At 39.8% G+C, this 20,707-nt stretch overlaps 1 protein-coding gene across 4 annotated transcripts in view; it reads left to right on the forward strand.

Moving 5' to 3' along the window:
* The window catches only part of Mctp2 (multiple C2 and transmembrane domain containing 2), a 247,018-nt gene that overhangs the window by 156,045 nt on the left and 70,266 nt on the right, over window positions 1-20,707 (forward strand). For 3 of the 4 annotated variants that reach the window (XM_052763048.1, XM_052763050.1, XM_052763051.1), the window contains 3 exons: window positions 3,176-3,277; window positions 4,515-4,589; window positions 6,444-6,563. In XM_052763048.1, coding sequence (XP_052619008.1) covers window positions 3,176-3,277; window positions 4,515-4,589; window positions 6,444-6,563 — 297 coding nt within the window. Of the gene's footprint in view, window positions 1-3,175; window positions 3,278-4,514; window positions 4,590-6,443; window positions 6,564-18,758; window positions 18,866-20,707 lie in introns of those variants that run through there. The other variant, XM_052763049.1, reaches the window with a different exon arrangement.

The raw sequence follows: 20,707 nt of genomic DNA on the forward strand, positions 1-20,707 counted from the left end.
TGAGTTATGGTCTAGTATTGTCCTTGTAGCCGATAATGTTGAGTACAAAAAATTATGTAATAAACCAGTTTCAAGATTTTTATCTTACAGAACTGAAATTCAATATATTATCTGGTATTTTCACCTAAGAACTTTAGTTTGATGGAAACTCAGTCTTCCCAGAGGTTAGCACAGAAGACTCTCCAAATGAACATGGGGACCCACCTCTTTCTGTCATGAATTAAACACTGTTGCTTCTTTCTGGCTGGGGAGACAGGGGCTGCAATCTTTATGTTGGGTTTCAGCTCTCTCATAACTAGAGACAAAAATTCACAGAGTCAAACACATGAACCATGAACCAATAGCTGAGGAGCCTCCAACTGGATCAGGCCCTCTGGATAAGTGAGACAGTTGATTAGCTTGAACTGTTTGGGAGGGACCCAGGCAGTGGGATGGGACCTGTCCTTAGTGCATGAACTGGCTGTTTGGAACCTGGGGCTTAAGCAGGGATACTTGGCTCAGCCTGGGAGGAGGGGACTGGACCTTCCTGGACTGAATCTACCAGGTTGAACTGAATCCCCAGGTGAGTCTTTGCCCTGGAGGAGATGGGAATGGGGGGTGGGCTCGGGGAAAGGTGGGGAGGGGGGGCGGGAGGTGGGAGGACAGGGAAATCCATGGCTGATATGTAAAATTAAATTAAATTATAAAATAAAAAAATTAAATTAAAAAAATTCACAGAGTCTTACCTCTAAATGTTTTTTGACTGTGTTTAATTTTCCAATTAAATAAAATTGTTAAAATTTTAGTATTAGAAATAATATTCTATTTCTCACTCTAAAGCACTATAAATCATGAGTATAGCCTTAAGTGTGTAATGTACATGGGTAGCATTCATCCAACACCATCATGTGGGAGTTGGGCAGATGCAAATAGCCTTTCAGATTGACTTTTTAATCCTGTATCCAAGTGTTGACAGTTCAGTTCCATAATAGAGCTGGAAAATGTTTTCCAGAATGTTCTCTTCTGTTTTAGTGTCAGTATTTACTGTGATGCCACATGTTTAAATCATTGTAGCTGATTTTCATTTTGAATATTACATAGCAGTAAAGAAGAGACATATGTAAAATAATATCACCAAATCATATTGGTAGCTACAAAATAAAGTTATAGACTTCATATAATCTTAACAACAAAAATTAAATACTTTATAAGGCTATTTCTGTAAATATAAAGTTTCAATGAAAAAAATGAAGAGAGAGGTGTGCCAATCCCTACTTAATTTCTAATTCAGGAGAAGAATTGTGATATTTATATATATTTGAAAGGAATTAGGTTTTTATTTTTGTAGTCATCAAACTTAAAATTTTTATGTTCCAACTTAATTTGCTATTGAAGTAGTAAACATGACTATATTTCACGGTATTTCTGGCTTTGATGATACCTTTAATGTTCCTGTGTGGATTCTGAGTTTCACTGACACAATGCTAGTGACATTGAGTAACAGGAAATCATCATTTACCGAATTAAAAAAAAAAAAGAAAACCTCCCTCTTCTGTGAAATATTTTTATATGTATACTTCTTGTTCTCCTACTGACCTTCCCTTGCCCTTAAGAAATCATGGAAATTTTAAGATAACATTACAAGAACTGAGGGCTGAAACAAAACGAAGTTGGAAGCACTTCAGCTTGGCAAATTGACATGCTGTTTTTGTATTTATGTCTTTCAACTTTAACACCGACAATTTATTAAGTGAGACTCTATGCCAGAGCGGAAGCTCCGAATCCTGTTTGGACACCGTTGAGGAAGGAAGTCGGGACTTTATGGGGGCACCCCCTTCCTCTCAGCCGCTGACCAGGAAAGCCATCTTTCTGTATGAAAGCTATTCAATCTGAGAGGTGGGGTGCTTCGGGAAGGAAGATGACCTCTCCCTTGTAAAGTGGAATTGCTGTTTCCCCACCGTGACTTACTCAACTCATTTCCACCAGTGTTTATGAGAACACTTGTGTGAATGATTGTAGTGACAGCAATAGTCATTTAAAATATGGCTCAGATTCCCGGCCTTCCAATTTTTTTCAAGTTATTTGAATTATCAAGCATTACAGTCAGAACTAGCAGACTTGATAAGCCCAGGTTGTGCTGAGGCCCTTTAGAGTGGACTACGTTTCCTAAATGCCAAAAGTTTCATCAACATCCGCCACGGCTGTGTAGGAAAAGCATGGCTGCTCTCAATCTGAAGACAGGACAAGGAATTCTACAGTTAGCGTGCTTTCAAGGGAGCCAAAGACTTTCTGAAATGCCAGGGGAGGTGCTGTTTGCTGAGATGTCATGTTTGCTGGGAACTGCAGGCAGGTAGCACAGTGAGAGGAAGTGCTGAGAAGTGCTGGATGGAAGCCAGGGGGACGTGGTACTGTCAGAGACATGGATGTGTAAGCACTTTGGATATCTTGAATGATTTGGGATCTTGACTTCAAATTCAGCTAGGTTTTGATTTAATTAATTTGAATTTTGTGGGGACCAGTGAACCACTGATAGCTTCATAATGAAAATTAGCTCCTTTATGGTTCTTTAATCATTTTTGAGAATGATTTTATAATTAAAGTAAAATTGCTAAGAAAAGAGAGCTCTCTATTTTCTTCCCATGTTAGCATCTTTTTTTTTTTTTTTTTTGGTTTTTCGAGACAGGGTTTCTCTGTGTAGCTTTGCGCCTTTCCTGGACCCTGTTATGTTAGCATCTTATGTTACCATGTTGCATTTGCCAGCGCTAAAACATCACCACCAGCAGTATGTGGAAATGAAATCTTCATAATTTAGGAACAAAAGCTTCCTATCATCATGACATGATTTGCACCCCTAGGTTTATGTCAACATACCACTTTGAGTCAATGGTTGTTGCTTTATCTTCCTATCAATTACAACGCCACTCTAGAATTAAAAGTTGATCAATCTTTCATTTAGTACCTGCCAAATACTTGCTTCATGTGTAATCATATAGTGGTAAAAATGAGACCAATATAAAAACAGTAAGTGAATTACCCAACCATGCTAGTAGATACAAAATGAGTTATAAAATATATTTTTACAGAGGCCAAAAAAATTAAATACATTTTCGACTTAGTCAAACTTAGTTTTGGTTTTCCCATTTAAAACACAAAGAACATTGATACTAATATGTATTTTGTCTTTTATTCCTAACAGATTAGAGATGGACAACCAAATTGTTATGTGTTGAAGAATAAAGATTTGGAACAAGCTTTTAAAGGGCTTATTTACTTAGAGATGGACCTCATATATAATCCAGTAAGTGCCCTCAGGATGCCGCTCCCAGCTTTTCAGTACCTAAAACACATGGCATTCAGCCTGAGTAGTCTCAGATTAATGTCAAATATTTCAGAATTGAAGCTGGAGAATGGGTGGTGGTGTGTTTATACCTCAGTCATAAAACCCAAGTTGAATGTTCCAGGTTTCAGATAGTTGAGCTTGCAGGATTGATGAGGTTTAAATTCTCAGTAATCTAAATGTCAAGGAAAAAAGTAAAAATAAAAGAAAAGGTAGCCTTTGTATATCTATATATTTTGTATATCTATATGTCATCTACTGATCATACAAATATATAATACATTATACGTATAATCCATTCTATAAACGTAAATTTTATGTAATTTACATATAATATCTAGCATATCTGTTTCATCTATGATATGCAAGCTGTGTGGCCTTTAAAACAATGAGTATCATAGATTTTATATCTCTACAGTCTCAAATTCTCGGTAATTTTGAAATTGGGAGACGGTCTTCAATATAAGAGTGTGTTCTCCCTAGTCCCTTCCTGTTCCACTCCAATAAACCGTGTCTGTAGTTTGCAGGAGAGGTGACTCGATCTACTGCTTTCTTCTGGGAAGCACTTGCATATGGATTATATGGAGATTATGTTATTCAGCCAAGACATGAGTGCAGTCGCAGGGGAAAATATGTTGGTTAAGGGCTACAGTGAAGGTAGATTCATGTTTCAGTTTTTGAAGTTTTCCCTCATTCTGCTGGTTTGAACAAGTCAGTAAATTCCCCTGGGGCACAGCTTTCCCCCTGTAAACGAGCTAACATGGCCCATTTACTTGCTTTTTCAGGTCACTGGAGGTAATGAGATTGTCTGTGGAAATGTTGTTTTTATGGACTGAGAACTGTCATTCCTGTTTTAGGCGCCATTGCCAAAAGTTTAGTTCAAAATGAGAGGAGAAATTTTTGTCATTCAGTTTAGCATGAAAATTTATGAAGCTCGGTGTCTGTCCTGATTTGAAGTATTTCTGTGGGTTTATCCAAATGGGGACATAACTGTCCCTGGTCCAGCCTGACTTACCCAAGGACCTGATGACCCTGGGACCCTGGAAACTGGCCACACATGACAGGACCCACCACTTTCTGGTTCCTACCCATGGCCTGTGGGTTGAAAGGTCTCATTTTCTGTGATCTTCTCAGCTGCTCGGGAAGAGAAGGAAGTCCCTGTGAATGCTGTCCTTGTAACAGTCATGTGTTTCCCCAGGTCAAAGCGAGTATCAGGACCTTCACTCCAAGAGAAAAGCGCTTCGTGGAAGACAGCCGCAAGCTGTCCAAAAAGGTAGGTGGTGCCCACCAATGTGAGCACCTTCAGCACTCAGGATCCAAGCAGGTCCGGTCACGGCTGAATTTCTTTCACTTCTCTCCTCTCCCACTCCTTTTTAATCTGGACTCCTCATCTTTTCATTTCTTTCCCTGATCTTCTCTCTCAAAATAGGGCTTCAGCCAAGTCCACGAGGAGAGGCTTAATACACAACCTATGGGAGGGAAGAGGGGGGTGCGCCCTGCAGTGTTCTCTCACAGTGCACGTGGAGCAGACAACCTAAAAGTCTTGGTTGACCCTCTTCACTTACTTCATACTGGTTTCTCCTTTCCCAGCTGAAGGCCAGCGCTCTCTGTTTGTTCAGGGGGGTAAAGGAATTTCCCAAGGGACTGAGGAAGCCTCTAGCCTCAGATTCACCTAGCTGCTCCCTGTGTCTAAATTTAGGGTGTGTGTAGGCATTTTACCCCGGATTGAATTAGCTGTTTCTCTGTTTGCCCATCACCCCTGAATTCCTCTCTTATCAGTTCAACAAAAGGTAAAGATCTCGGATGAGGGGGAGGAACTTCATATTCAAAAAGAAAACTCATGACCTCTGCATTTCTTTCTCCGGTGTCCCTCCCTGTCCTCTTTAGATAGAGTCCAGGATTTCAGTCAGGACCCATTGTTCTTCTTCAGTTGTGTAACAAAGAACAAAGTGTCCCCCCTTTAAAAGTGTTTATTACTTCCACAGCTTCCTCTGCGGTGAGCAGCTGTGCATGACACAAAGCAGTTAAATATAAAGCAGTCTTATCTTCCTTTTGTTTCCCATGAACTTCTGCCCACCCCTCACCTTGTGGAGGGAAGTAACTCAATGTTTTGTTTTGGTGCCTTAGCATTGAGTGAAATAGTCATTGTGTGTAATCTGAGTAAAAGTCTTCATTTTTATTATTATTATTATTATTATTAGTTTTTTGTCTTTTGCCCTGTTTACTTGAAAGCTAAAACCTAAGTGGAGGTAGGCAGGGTGGCAGCTTTGCAAGCAAATCAAAATACGGTGCTTCCCGCTGGGAGAAAAGACATTTTCTTTAGAAAACAGCTTGGCCACTGGGGTGGTGTTAGCTTTGAGAGTGGAGGGGGAATCTGGAGCCAAATTCCCTGGGTGGGTCAGGACCCTCCCCAAGTACTGCCCTGGGGTAACCCCTGGGTCACTTCAGAGGGTCATAAAGTTGAAGTTTTTACTTATGAAACAAATGCTTAAAACCAAGTCAGGAACTCTCACAACCACCTGTAAGGTTAAAAACAGTGACAATCCTTTCGGGGAGAAAGGCTGAGAAACGTGCTGAAGAATCAACAGCTGGGAGGGGAGTTGGACTTCCTTCCCACAACTATCCCTTTTGGCCTAACTGAGCTGGAATATGGGGGCTTTCTGACTGGTGTTCTCTCCAGTTGCAGCCATACTAAAGAGCATCTTGAGACTCATTCCCATTCTGTCTCAATATTTTTCTTTCTTGCTTTGTCTCCATACTTCTCTCTCTCCTTGTCACACCATGTACACACACACACATGTGCTCACCCACACCATGCACGCACATGCACACAGCACTCCTGTCCACCAAATGCCCATTTGCTACAGCTCTCCTCAGCTCAGTTTTGTGTTGAACACTATTAAAACAAGCCGTTTTTCAGACAATGGACCATAGCTCAGGTTGGAAATTCTTGTTCCCTGTGGATGGCAATGTTTTGAAATAGTTTTAGAAGCTATGAGGGCTTCATACTTTTTTAACTGGTGCCATACATGATCCAATTTAAACAGCCAGGGCAGTGGATCTAAGAGACCATCCAGAGAATGTAAATCCAATCTACCTCTCTGTTTTCCATTTTTTTAAAACTCAGATCTTATCAAGAGATGCAGACAGGGTGAAGAGACTCACCATGGCAATATGGAACACAATACAGTTCTGCAAAAGCTGCTTCCAGTGGGAGTCCACACTGAGAAGTACAATAGCATTTGTGGTAAGGTCTTTCTCTTTGTACTGTTCACATTGTTTCCTGTTTATTTGTATCCATTCATCTCTCTAAAATATGTTATAACATAGGAGCTTAGCCTTTCTAAGACAGTACCTGGATAAAAGCTGCCCATCAAAATCCTTTAACTTATTCCAATACTAGTCATAGGTCACTTCTTGCTCAGTTTAAAAGAGCCAGGATCTATATGTCCTGTGATGAAATTGCAGCATATTTAGATAGTCTTCACATGGCCTACAAAATGTGGCAGCAGGCAAGTAATATGACTAAATTTTATCTAAATGGTTCTACTTTAGTTTTGCAGTAAATCATTCACAAAATTCAATATTAAAAATATGTTTCCACATCAAGCTTTGGATACAATTGATCACTGTGAATTAAAACAGGACCCAACACCAGAACTGAGAAACACTTGTATGTATGAGCTACACTAGGTTTCTCAAAACAGTGACCCATTCACATGAGCATAATAATATCAAGTCAGAGAACTTTGAGAATTGTCACACCTCCTGAGTCTGTTACCGAAAATCCACGGGTCTTTGAAGAACATCCTAGTTGGTACCACAGCCTCGCTTGGCATCTCTGGGGCATCCTCTCTCTTTTGTAAAGGAACTGGCCCTTGATCAGACTGATAATGTCAGCTATGAAGGAGATACCGAGATTCTTAATGCCTTATATGTCTTTTATACCTGGTATTAGTGGTGAATTTCTATACAGTTTATGTATAAGTAAGAGATTACAATAGTTAGACTATATATATATATATATATATATATATATATACGTATATATATGTATATATATACGTATATATATGTATATAATGATCCAAGGCAAATTGGATTCTCCTGTTTTCTGTTGACAGTACATCATCCTCCATGTTTTCTTCTGTCTTGCAGGCTTGGCCTTAATTTATATGATGTATATATCACACAGATATATTCATGAGATCAAACTGATATAGAAATAAAATCTAAACATTGCTGTTACATATATATGTGTATATGTATGTGATATATATGTGTGTGTGTGTATTTATATATGAGCATAAGATATTAGTGCCTCATTGTGACCTCAAAGTTATTTCCACATTTTTTTATAGAACCAGTTATGTCAGCTCCATAAGAGACTTTTTCTTTGCCAGTGGGCAGCATTTTGATTGATTGATTTTCATTTTTGCATCATTCAGGCAATGCCAATCCTTGCTGTCATTGCCCTGGCATTTATTTAGCTATCTCCATTTCTTCCACCCTCCTCTGCTGGTGGCTCCATAGCTCAGGCTCCTCTTGTACCTCCTCAGCTCCACTTCCTACCCAGATTCCCTTTCAAAACTTTCCATGGACTGTTGTGTGCAATTATGGGCCTCAGAGGAAAGTGAACACAATTGGCGGCTGCTTGCAGCCAGCGCTCTGGCCAGCCGCATGAGAGGTAGAGGATTTCCCCTTTTTCTCAGTTGATTTCTGGCTCTGAGACTTTAGAAAAACAGATCTGTTGCCCTGGATTCGGTAAGGGGATGACAGAAATGATTAATGGGCTGCTGGCCTGATCTGAAGAAAGATTAAAACAAATGAATGGAAACAGGTTGTCCAGTAAAGAGCACTTCTGGACAGGAAGGGAACCTTGCCAGGGGGCCTCTCCATTGCCTCTGCCTGAGGTGAGTCCTCTTCACTGGATACCACCTCAGAGAAGAGCCAGTACCCGACAGGGTGTCAGAGGCTGCAACAATGTTCCTTGGTACCAAGTGTCCCCAGACAGAGGGGCAGCAGTGCTGTCCTCTCCACCCTGATTTATTGAATCATAATGCCCAAGGATACATGGGCTATGGGACTGTGGCAAGCTCTACTGTTTGTGTGAATGACATATTTCCTTCAATACATCACTGAAAAAGATCAGACTTAGTCACATACGCTGTAGAGTCAACTCGCTGTGCCCATGCACTCCAGTTTCACAGACCCAACCAGCTACAACTAAAAAAAAAATCTTCAAAATTACATCTATACTAAAGAAGTACAGACGTTTCTCTTGTCTTTACTCGTACAAAATTGTATCACTGTTATCTACATTTCATTTGCATTTTATTTTATGTTACAAGCAGTCTAGAAATGTTTTGTAAGATATGTGTATGTTACAGTCCAGATGATGACATTGGATCTAAGGTACTTGGGCATCTATGAGGTTAGGTATTTGGGGATGAATCTTGGAACTAAAACCCTAAGTTTAATGAGGGATTACTATATACATAAACTGTATCACTTATCCTGAGTATAATGCATTGAAATGCATTCACATGCAAAAGTTTATACCATATGTATAGTGCCTAGCCATGGTGTTTCTCAGAGACACCAAGACACTGAAAGGCAGATAGTTCCTGCCCCAAAGCTGACAGAATTATAATTATCCGTCTACAGTTTCTGATCTTCAAAATATAGGACTATCTTGAAATGTACTTCAAGGACAGAATGAAGGGCATGTGTGTGTCCATGTGTGCATTCCACCCTCCTCTTTTGTTGTTTAAATTACATCATGAGCAGTCAAGCTCTTTTTGGGGAAGCATGTTTTGTTCACAGAGTATTCTATGGGCTTTTCGGTTGCTCATAGAGTTCTGTTGGAGCTACGTACATAGGGCCTGCCACTGGGCATGTTGCTATATCCTTGGGTATGTGGACCTCTGTCAGTTTGTCTATCATCAGAAAGTTAGTTCCTCAACTAAGCCGAGCCAGAAAGATGCAAGGAGGTTGAGAGAAGGAAGCTCAGCATCCTCTTTGTCTGGCTTTCTTTGCAAGGATGATGTGTATGTAATCACTGGTACCCACTAATAGTTCTCCTGTGGTCTAGTTAGGGCAGGGTGCTGCTGCTTTTTATTCATCAAACTGGCACTTCCTTCATGTTCCACCTGCTGGCTGGGTGATACAGGGGTGAACAGCTTTGTGAATGTCTGAAGCATAGGTTTAACTTGGGAACTTATTCAGCAAGAAGATAGTATTTGAATCCTTATCTTCTATTGGAAATGAGGGTGAGTGATAGTGTTGGGCTACTGTAGAGCTGAAAAAAAAAACAGTTTTGGTCAAACTATCCATGATAGGACTTTCCCTGTCCCTGTAGATATAAGAATTAATACTAGCACACTACCTATTCAGGGGAGAAAGGAAAATACTTTTTCCTTCAGTTCGCTCCAAAAATAGTCTACACACTTCATAGTCTTCCCTGTTCTTCCAGATGAGACAAAACACGTGCATTGTGGGATTACATTTAGTATACGCTAGCTATTAATGTTAAGTCTTCAGGGAAGCAGGCCATACGTTTTCCTGGGATTCCTGTGAGTGTGGTTACATAGATCATTCCTTGTCAGAAGCTTCAGTTTAAAATTCAATCAGCGTTTTAAGATCTAAGTCCAATCAGAAGTAGATAGACAGATATGGAAGAATTCATCATGTTAGATTATTTAAGCATAAACCTGACTCACTGGAGAACTTATCCTCTGAATCTTGTGTAGGTGGCTGCATCCTCAATGCTAGGAGAAGAATGCTATCTTGAATACTTCCTGATAGCTACTATGTTAAAATTGCTGTGTGTTGTTGAAAAAAAATTCAAATCAAAGAAGAGGCCATCAATGTGAGAGGGGACATAGGAAGAGTAGTTGGAAAGAGGGGATATTGGAGGGGTTTAAGGAAAGAAAGGGAAGGGGGAATCACTATATTTTCATTTAAAATATATTTAATGTGAATGTTTAATTAAAATACAATCTCAAAAATAAACAAATAAAATGCAATACAATAAAACTTATTTTATAATTGTTAAATTTGCATTTAATGGGGAATGGTCAAAACATACAAAATCATGCTTCTCACCTCAATGTGTTTTGTTAGGCAGAATATTTCAAAGAAAATTCTTACTCTGCCTTTAGAGATTTTGTTCCCTTTATGAACGCTTGAGAAATATTTTGGTTCATTTTTCTTTCTGAGCTTTAAATTAATTATTCATGCTAAATTAACTATATAATTTCCCTCTTCAAAGAGTCACATTCTTGACTTTCCCAATTGAAAGCCAATATAAGTGCTAAGTTATTGACAGAGAACAAATGCTCAAACATATTGTACATAAGAGTGAGTACTTCTGTCTGCATTCTGCTCTATGAATTGATTTGTAAATATAGCATTTATCCATGTGCACATGGTTATACCCACACAGACCTTGAACTCTGGGGATACTAAGAGCTCAGATTACAGTTTTTCTGATTGGGTATAGCAATTCTAGGCAATGTTCATGTGCTAATTCAATGAGTTCTCACAAAAGCCTGCAGATATAGACGCAAAACTGACCCACTTTTTCATAGGTGCAAAATGTGAGCCCACGCAGCAGAATGTTGATGTTGATGTTCATGTGTTTTTAGGAGGCAAAGTGGGGATTGAAACTCAGATCATCTAGCTTTACAAGGGGCCTGCTTTATTCTAGGGCTAGATATTGCTTGCCATTGATGCTCATGATTCAATGCCACTGTTGTCTTTGGGTTTATATTCTGACTCTTGGAGCAAGCTAACTGAATATTTCAGCAATCCCTTGACACTGTGTGCATTGGGGAGACACCTGTTCCCAGGCACTGAGAGAAAGATACCTACCTGGGTGGGACTAGTTGTCCATCAATCACTTTGTTCTAAGTTGATGGGACTAATATTAAATAAGGTAGACAAGTTTGTGATACCACTGGGCAACAGTTCTAGCCTCGGGAATTATGTGACCTGTATCCACATTGGTGGAACCCATATATATGATATGAGAAGCACTGGTTCTATATTCATCCCTAGTTGGAATGTTTGTTTCCCTTACTTTGTGAGAATAATCTTAGATGATTCAGAAGTGTTTTCAGAGAAAGAATAAATAAAGACTGAGTAAAACTAATGGGTCATGAAAGGATACTTTTCACATTTTCTTTAAGGTTTCAAGTTGTTAAAAAGAAGAGATAGAATGGGAAGTAGTTGTGGAGAGTAACCAGTGCCTTCAGGTTATCTTATACAACCCGTCAATAAGCAGGCATTTCGGGTTTAATCCCCATAGTGTCTCTATGGCAGAACATCATTTGATAGTGGGTTAACTCACAAAAAATACTTTCGCATTGTGATATTATATACTATAGGATCAATTATAAATATGTTTTTCTGTTTTTTCTGTATAGACTTATACATTATCTCAGGACACTGTTGAAAGATGTGAAGTTATATTATCGCATAAATACATTTTCCATGTGATAAGATAACATTTACTAAGAGGTGGCCTCATCACAAGGTTACTTTAAATAGCAAAGCTCTCATGGTGGTTTTAAAGTGGTGTTGCCTTTAAGGCATTGTGTCTTTCCACCAATCTTTCAGACAGACATCTACTACACTCAGAGGCTAGTGTGCAGGGCATTGATGGATTCCTTGTTTTATTAAATTTTTCCTTAGATATTTGCTGTTAAAAAGTAATCTAAATCTACCATATATCAATGGACATCTTCATAAAGCTATGGCTTTAACATCTGTGACTTTTTTTTAAAACTTTTTGAGTGTAAGAAAATGAAGAATTTTTCTTGAGTTGACAGGCCTTCTAATATAATATATAATTTAAAGTATCAATCAACCCCTCAAATATGGTCCAACATACAGCTCTCCATTTCTTAATCATAGGCAGTACTTATAGATCTATAAATTCATTTATATCAAAGGAATCTATAAATGATATTTATATTTGATATCATTTATAGATTCCTTCGCAGTTTGAGATCCTAGCATATTAGGAAATGTAAAATATTTTGACTTTGAATTTAAACACAACAGTAATAATGGAGCCAGCCATTCCAACACATATCAGGCATATGTGTAAAACACACACACACACACACACACACACACACACACACACACACACACACACAGAGAGAGAGAGAGAGAGAGAGAGAGAGAGAGAGAGAGAGAGAGAGAATGAGAACAGAGAGCATTTAGGAAGTGAACAGTTTGCTCTGTTCAGCAGTTTGCCAGAGCCGTTCAGCAAAGCCTTGAGGTGTCTATTACTTGTTCTGCTTACTGCTATAGCAAAACAACCTGACAGAAAAGGAGTAGAGTTTACATTGGCTCGGAGTTGGAGGGTATTACTGTCCATCAAACTAGGGAAGTCATGGTGCTGACAGCTTAAGGAGGCTGCTGGCCACACAGCCTCTACGTCTGACTCTCAGGAAACAGGGATGGATGGATGCTGGCACTCAGCTCACTTCCGTTGTTTTTAAACAAGGGCTACAGCCCATGGAGTGGTGCTACCCATAGTCAAGTTGGATCTTCTTACCTCAGCGAACTCAGTCTGTACCCCTCCTCACAGAAATGCCGTGTCTCCATAGTGATTCTATAGCCTGTCAAGAGGACAATTATCAACTATTACAGTGACCATGATTCCTTTGGGACATTCAGCTTTATCTTATTTTGTTATGGATGGCAAATACAGTTCTAATTTTGTTTCTGAACTCCCTAAATGGGGCAATTCAAGTGGCTCTTTGGGTGATTTGGATATTCATAGTATCTAAAATATTTAGCTTTCTTTCTAAGCTCAATCACTAGTTTATTCATAACTAGCTGTACTTACATTTTATTACATTTTTGGTGGCTGTCTCCATACCTACCGGCGGCAACTACTGTTTGTACCATGTGCTCAGTGCCTGTGCAGTTGGAGCTTAAAGATGAACAATAGTTTTATAAGAGAAAGTGAAAATAAACACAAGGTTGAACCATTTAATATGAAGGGGAGAATTTCTTAAGACATCTTAACAGTACGTACACACACACACACATACACACACACAATATGCATATACAATTTACAGTTCTTGATATATCATTTGTTTTAATACTGATACAATGATCCCTCACATCTTTAATGTGGAAGACTACCTAACATGCTTCCAAAAACATTTTAAAGATTTTTTTCCTCTGACACTTTTTAAAAGAAGAACAATTCATCATCGCACATCGTGATTATAATTTTTACAACATAATTGTACCTTATATTGACAACTTCTCAGGCATTAACTAATTATGCCGTTTAATAAAATTATAGTAATTGCATTTAAAAAATTATCCAAGGAAGATATAAAAGGACACTATTAACTATTTTAGCATATTTTCATGTTTATGTTTTCAGACTTATAATTGAATTGTGCTGGCAGATAGAATCCTAGGACATGCAGACCGAGTCACTTGGTATTTTAAAGGATCCTGATTTTGACTCATGAGCACCAGGTCTTTATCATCCTAATCCTAGTGCAATACACACTATCAGTTCACACAGCCATGCTCGATAGCAAAAGAATGATAAACTCTGGCTCTGTGGTTTGTGTACTAGCCTCTACGTCAGAACTCCGCCATTACTGTTACCTGTTCCCATCCTTCCCTTGGGCTGAACTTTGAGCACCCATTTCTCTTTGAACTTGAAAACAACATCAGATGCATGTACAAGGACACGATATGTGTGGGCAACATACACACACACACACACACACACACACACACACACACACACACACACCATTCCCTGAGCTTTCTCTTAGAAGCCTTGCATCTTTCAGATTCCACTGGGATCAATTTACTTCAGTCTAACCCCCAGGAGTACCCTACTGTGAATTTGAATGTGGTTCTTGTGTCAGAACCTTAGATCTTAGATAAAGATAGGATTCTAAGAGCCATGTGGCTCTTTTGTGTAGCTAATGGTTGGCTGCTTTCTTTACTGCCATCCCTCTTCCTATTACACTTCCTTCCCATTACTGCTGATGGTCCAGCGTGTTTACTATAGTTACATATGGAAAGGCAGAAATGAACTTCTCATACTATGTAGCCATTGGTCCATGAAATTTCCTCCCCTATTTTTTCTTTTTCTTCCCGTGTCTCATACTCCTTACCCCGTTTACTCTTTTCTCTCTACCTCCCTGCTTCTCACATCTCTTCCTCCCTTTGTTTTTTTATTTTCTATTCCTATTGATGTGATAGAATACTTTGATAGAAGCAGCAGATGGAAGAAAGGGTTCATACTAACTCATAGTTCAAGGGTACAGATCAAGCTGGTATTGGAGTCAAGGCATCAGGAGCTTAAAGCAATCAGTCACATCATAGCCACAATGATGAAACAGTCAGCAATGAATTCCTGTGCTCAGTTCACTTTCTCATTTTTATATAGACCAGCATCCCACCAAGAGAATGGTGCTACCCACAGTGGGTGGTTCTTCCCACCTCAATTAATGCAATTAAAACAATCCTCCCAAGGCATGCCCTGAGACCCATCACCCAGGAGATTCTAGATTCAGGTTGACAACCCTAAACATCACACTTTGCCTCTCTCCTTGTATTCTTTTACCCTTCTTTCCTCCTTGTATTTGAAGACAAAAGATAATGTTTTGCATATGAAAATATTTGATGAAAAGAAATCTCTTTGAAACTCAACTTTGATAATAAGCATGGAACTTATTTTTTTTTAATGAAATAAGCTACAAGTAATGGTAGGAGTCATCGTAAATACTAATGGGTATTGATGTTGCTCTAGTAAAAGCCTTATTAACAATATTTCATTGTGAAGTGTATTTTGTGAGGTTAAAAAAAAAATGCCATGATCTCTGTTATGTGCTGTAGTGAATCCACAAGAGCCAACTACTTCCAGGAACTCATAAATGTGCTTGTAACCACCAAATCACAAAGCATGGACCACCACCCTCAAGGCTTTGATAGTTGTCTTCACACTTGCCTTGCTTCGCATCAAAAGCAGGACACACACAGCATTTGTTTGCTGCATTAAGGAATTATGCAGAGTGACGATATGTATTATTCTGGTATGGCATCCCATGCTTCCAATGGCAAAGGTCTAGTCTTAAATTCTTCTGATGATAATGCTGGGTGCACAGTAGGCATCTAAACCTTGCTTCCTGGAAGAATGCTAGGATCACTGGAGACCATCTGTTTCCTTTTGTTCCGGTTCCTCCTCTGCTGCGCGAACCCGTGACTTCTTGGGTGCAGAAAATCCAAATCTATCTGACATCTCTCTTGTCATCTTGTCTGATACGCGATTCCCTGACCCTGACGGTCCAGGGTAGTGCTAATTAGCAGCAAGACGGCCAAAAGGCAGCCAGCAACAGGAGGGCTGGGGAAGATCTCTAGCTGGAACCCACAGTCGTTGAATCTTGGAGCATTTATTTTATTTTATTTTATTATTTTTTTAAGAGCAGAGTGCTTTTCCTCCTCTCCATCTGTTTCTTTAACATGACACCTGGATGTGCAAACATTTGGAGTGATGCAAAAATGGAAAAGAGTGTCTAGAAATAGAGAGAGGGAAGGGCATGTGTGAAGACAGCCACCACCATCCCCACCATAGGTTCTGACCTGTTGAAGAACTATGCTCAGTGCTTCTATTTCTGGCTAATTTGATATTGCCTTTTTGTTGCAGCCTGAGCTTTGTTATTTGTTTCTAAGCTGTCATTTTTATTAGTCTCTCTGGCTGATCTTTTGGGGCTCCGCATCAGGTGGCGTGTGCTCTTATTGTCTGGCTGGGCTCGGCAAAACGGAAGGCCTTTTATTGCTGTGTGATGTGGGCGTGCTTGCCTGGGTAGCCTGTAATTAGACCCACCACAGGTGACAGTTACAAGAGAGCCCAGTAATCATTCGAGCTGCCTGATCTGATGTTTATGGAGAGCAACCTGCTTTGTGACGGTCTGGTTAGGGTTTACTGCCGGATAGCACCTCTGCCACTTGATTTATGCTTTTGAAAGGCATGTTTGGTTACCTCTCCCTGGATCTTGAGGTCATTAGCTCTTTAAAATAACAGATCATTCTCCCTCCCCTCCTCTCTCTCTCTCTCTCTCTCTCTCTCTCTCTCTCTCTCTCTCTCTCTCTCTCTCTGTGTGTGTGTGTGTGTGTGTGTGTGTGTCAATGTGTATGTGTATTATTTGCTTCTATTTGTGTGTGTTGTTCACTGGCCTAATAGTCCCTATCTTACTTATGCCAAAAACCACATAAAGATATGAGAACAGCCATAATCAAATTCAATGCACAGTGCACAGCCCTCTTAGCCATGTTCTTGAGCAGGGCTTGTGAACTATTTCAGTTTCCCTGAGATTTTCAAACCACCACAATCCATGTCCCCACCCCACCCCCACCCCCACCCTGGGGCCTTTTGGAATAAGTTTTCTATTTCTGCCCAATTTCTCTAAAGTTTCTCTCGATTGTCATGGAGGCTTCCCTTTTGTTAAAGAAAATATGGTAAAAGAAAAAAAAGACACAGTATGCACTTCTTGGCAAAAGCAATACTGAATGAGACAGCCAGGGCTGCTGTTTGCATCTGGAAAAGATGGAGCCACAGAATGTTAAAATTGGAGGAATGTTTGTGTTCCATCAGAAGGGTAGAAACAAGGCCTTCCTTAGAGTTCCCAGAGCATAACTGGCAAACCCCCAAGCCCCCAAACCTCAGCTCTACACCATTTTTACAAGGTGTGACTTTTACTGGCATTCACTTTGCTATTATGGTTTTAGTTCCTGGATATGAATTGCATCTACACAGCAGCCGCGGATTCTGCTGTTTTTTAAACAGTACATTTTCCCCTCAAGTCCTCCTATTGGAAACTAGTTTGTAAGTCAGTGGAGCTGCTGCTTGGAAAGATAATGCTCCCAGGGACATAAATCTGAATCATGACTCCTGTGCATTTGGCTGACCCTTCTGTTACGGCAAATGGATCTCCACCATCAGGATTCTGTGAGCACAGAGATGGAGGTGATGGGGATGATGACAATGACTATAATAGCCTGGGATCCATGTGTTTCCAAAGCGCTGTGTTTTGACTTCTGCCATAAAAACCTGTTCCTCAGTCATTGGTCTACAAGCGTGGATTTTCGCAAAATATTTTAAAATATCTTTTCTATTTTCAAAGCAGGCGAATACTAAGTATGTGTTTGCTAATAGCAATATTGCCCTTCTAGGTACAGTGCTTAGAAATATTTTGTAAATGATTCCCAAACATGAGCTGTTTTCCCAGGAAATAAATTCAGTCTTTTTTTTTTTTGTAAGGAAACTTCTGCCACCCCCGCCCCATTCTACTTTGCAAAATCGGAAGATAAAACATATGTTTTGTTGCTTAAAAGTGGCTACTGGAGCCCTCAGATGAATCTCTTCTAGAATGTTTAATTTGCATTTTATGGTGGTGTTTAAATTTTCAAAAAACGTAACTGCTACCGAAGAACACTATTTATTTATGGCCATTTAACCCCCACCTCCCCCCGCACACACCCAAAGACAAGTTGGAGGAAACAGAAAAAAAAAAAAAGAAGAAGAAAAAGGGGAAAGGAATTAAAAAAGAACGAGCAAGTAGCTTGATGCTTGTCTGCGTTACTTAAGAGTCCGGCAGGTGGCGACAGAAACCCACAAATGAGAAAAATCCCAAGGTAGTTTTTTTTCTGTTGACTACGTGGGGATTTTAATTCCAGCAATTTATTTTTAATTTGATACAATAATCTGTAAACAGAAATTATTACATCCATTTAAAAAATTTAATTTCCATGTTGTGTAATTTTCTGCTCCGTTTTTGTAATCATTTTCTCTCATATTATGTAGCCTGTTTATCTCCATGCAGAAGGGATAAAAATCTAGATTATTGTCAGGTTAGTACAGATTTTCTGTGTCAATTAGATATCTTGCACACTGGAATTGCAGTTTATTTTTACATAACTTTTACGTAAAGTTATACATTATTGGTGATTTAGAAAAATCTGCTCTCTCTCTCTTCCTCTCCTTCTCCCTCTCCCTCTCCCTCTCCCTCTCCCTCTCCCTCTCTCTCTCTCTCTCTCTCTCTCTCTCTCTCTCTCTCTCTTTACAAAGACACATATTTAAGCTATAATATTAAACCCAATTGCTGTAAGGGGCCTTTTCTTACTTGACTACTTAAGGTTAGTTTCAATGTTCTCAGTGCTAAAATCACAACACAAACAATTGTCCTCAATTAGAGAATGCATAGCAGATATAAGAACATTTCCATTTCTCTCCTTGTTTGTTTTTGGGTATTAGGAACTATAAAGGCAAAGTCAATGACTTAAAGAGTGGAGATTTCTTTCTCTGATGCAGGTTAAGGTTCAAAAGTTCTTAAATTGCAATTTTTGCAAAGGCATATATTCATTTGCATTTTTTTTTTTTTAGGTTTCAGCTTGAAGACACTGACTCTAGAATGATTTGCTTAAGCATAAAGCTAATTTCGGCTCTCCTATTTTCTTGTAGCCTCAATTAAAAAAAAATCTGAAAACCTTGCAGTGCACATTTTCTGAGGGAATTGACATGATTCTAAGGAAATGTAATTATTTTGGTTTAAATGCTTTAGGCTTTAAAAGTGAGTGTCATCACGAGCCACTGGGATGGTCCTGGGGAAATTATCTGAATTTCTGCCATTGTCTTTCTTTGGAACTGTCTGCTAAGTCTTATGATAAAGTTCAAAACCCAATAAGGTCTTGTCTACTGGTCCCTTGGATCCAGACTGTCTTGTAATAGAAAGGGGGTGGGGGAGGAGAGAGAGAGAGAAGAGAGAGAGAGAGAGAGAGAGAGAGAGAGAGAGAGAGAGAGAGAGAGAGAGAGAGGAGAAGAAACCAGATTTCTTATATTCTGTTTCAATTGCTCTTTCAATTACTCATGAGGGAGACTAGGGGAAGGCAAGTCCGACCCCCTGAAAACCTATTTTGCAGCCTCCATATGAAGAATATTCAGTTCTCTGCTCTGTTAGCAGCTGACCAGGATCTAATCCATTAAAAATATGTCGTGGTAAGCAATTCTCGAAAATGTTTATAATAAGTGGTGAAAGCCAAGCTTCCACTGTGAGATTAGCAGCCAGAGAGGACGTGTTCATCTGGAAATAGGTTACTGCTTGACCAGTTGTCCTGGCGTGAAGCCCGCGGGATAGGAGGAGATTTAAAAGCTGAAAGTGTAGGGGCTGTATTTGATTCCCCCCCACCCCGCCATACACACACACACACACACACACACACACACACACACACACACACACACACACACACACACTTTGCTGCTTTTGCATATAACTGCGTTGTTTATCACTCACATGAGGTTTTCTTCAAGGGATCTATTATGAAGCTAATTTTAAGAGCAAAAGCATGGCGTGTTTCGCGGGGGTGGGGGGTGGAGGATTACCCCATCCCCGTCTTGTGACCATCAAATGACCTATGCATATCCATGTAACTAACTCATTTACTTTTACAGAACCGGCTCAGGAAAAATGGGGGTGCTTAGGATTGTAGTGACAATCCAGCTTTCTGCTTGATTGAAGTCCAGCCTCCGCAGTGGACACGGTTGCCCAAGAATAATGCTTTGGAGGTGGATGATACCTAGAGTATCAGCGGCCTGAGTGACTAAGAGATCAAATACACTGGCTAAAAAGCCTTAGGGAAGCATTATGTGTCTGAGGTCTGATCTATTGTCTGGGAGGTCGGGGAGTGTTAATGCAGTCTGCAAAGATTACACTCCCTCTCTAATTGCTCACACACATCCTTAAAGGATTTAAGCAGCCAGGAGAGGTGATGCTCCTTGGCAGTTTTTGGTCTTCTACTGCAGTTGAAGTGTTATCTGTCTTCCCACCTAGATCACTAGATCCCCTCTGACTGCAAGGCCCACATCCCTAAGGAAGGATGAAAGTAACCAGAGATGGTGCTTTCAGCATGGTTCCTACCTGCTCTTTAAATACCCTGGAGTTCACCTTGTGAGAAGGACAGCTTCACTGTGGCACACGGAGCCTTCACACCAATCCAAAACTTTGCATGGATTTTTGGCCCAATATATTTACTTCATTTCTTCTCAGTACTGGAATGCTACATGACATTTTGTATTGGGGTTAGACCAGTAGATCATTTAAGCAAGTGGGGAAGTGTGAGCATTAATATCTCTGGGCTTCCTCCTTTACCAAAACACTCATGTGAGCGTGTGCATGTATATATATGCATGTATGTGCACACGCACGCGCGCACGTGCACACACACACACACGCAAATGCACACATAAGTAAACATGTATTATCATACTGCTTATACTCTGAAACACACACTCACATGCACAGGCATGCATACACACACAAGGACACACACAGT

The sequence above is a fragment of the Peromyscus californicus genome, unplaced genomic scaffold (genome assembly GCF_007827085.1).
Source record: "Peromyscus californicus insignis strain IS unplaced genomic scaffold, ASM782708v3 Scaffold_4__1_contigs__length_199733344, whole genome shotgun sequence".
Lineage (NCBI taxonomy): Eukaryota > Metazoa > Chordata > Mammalia > Rodentia > Cricetidae > Peromyscus > Peromyscus californicus.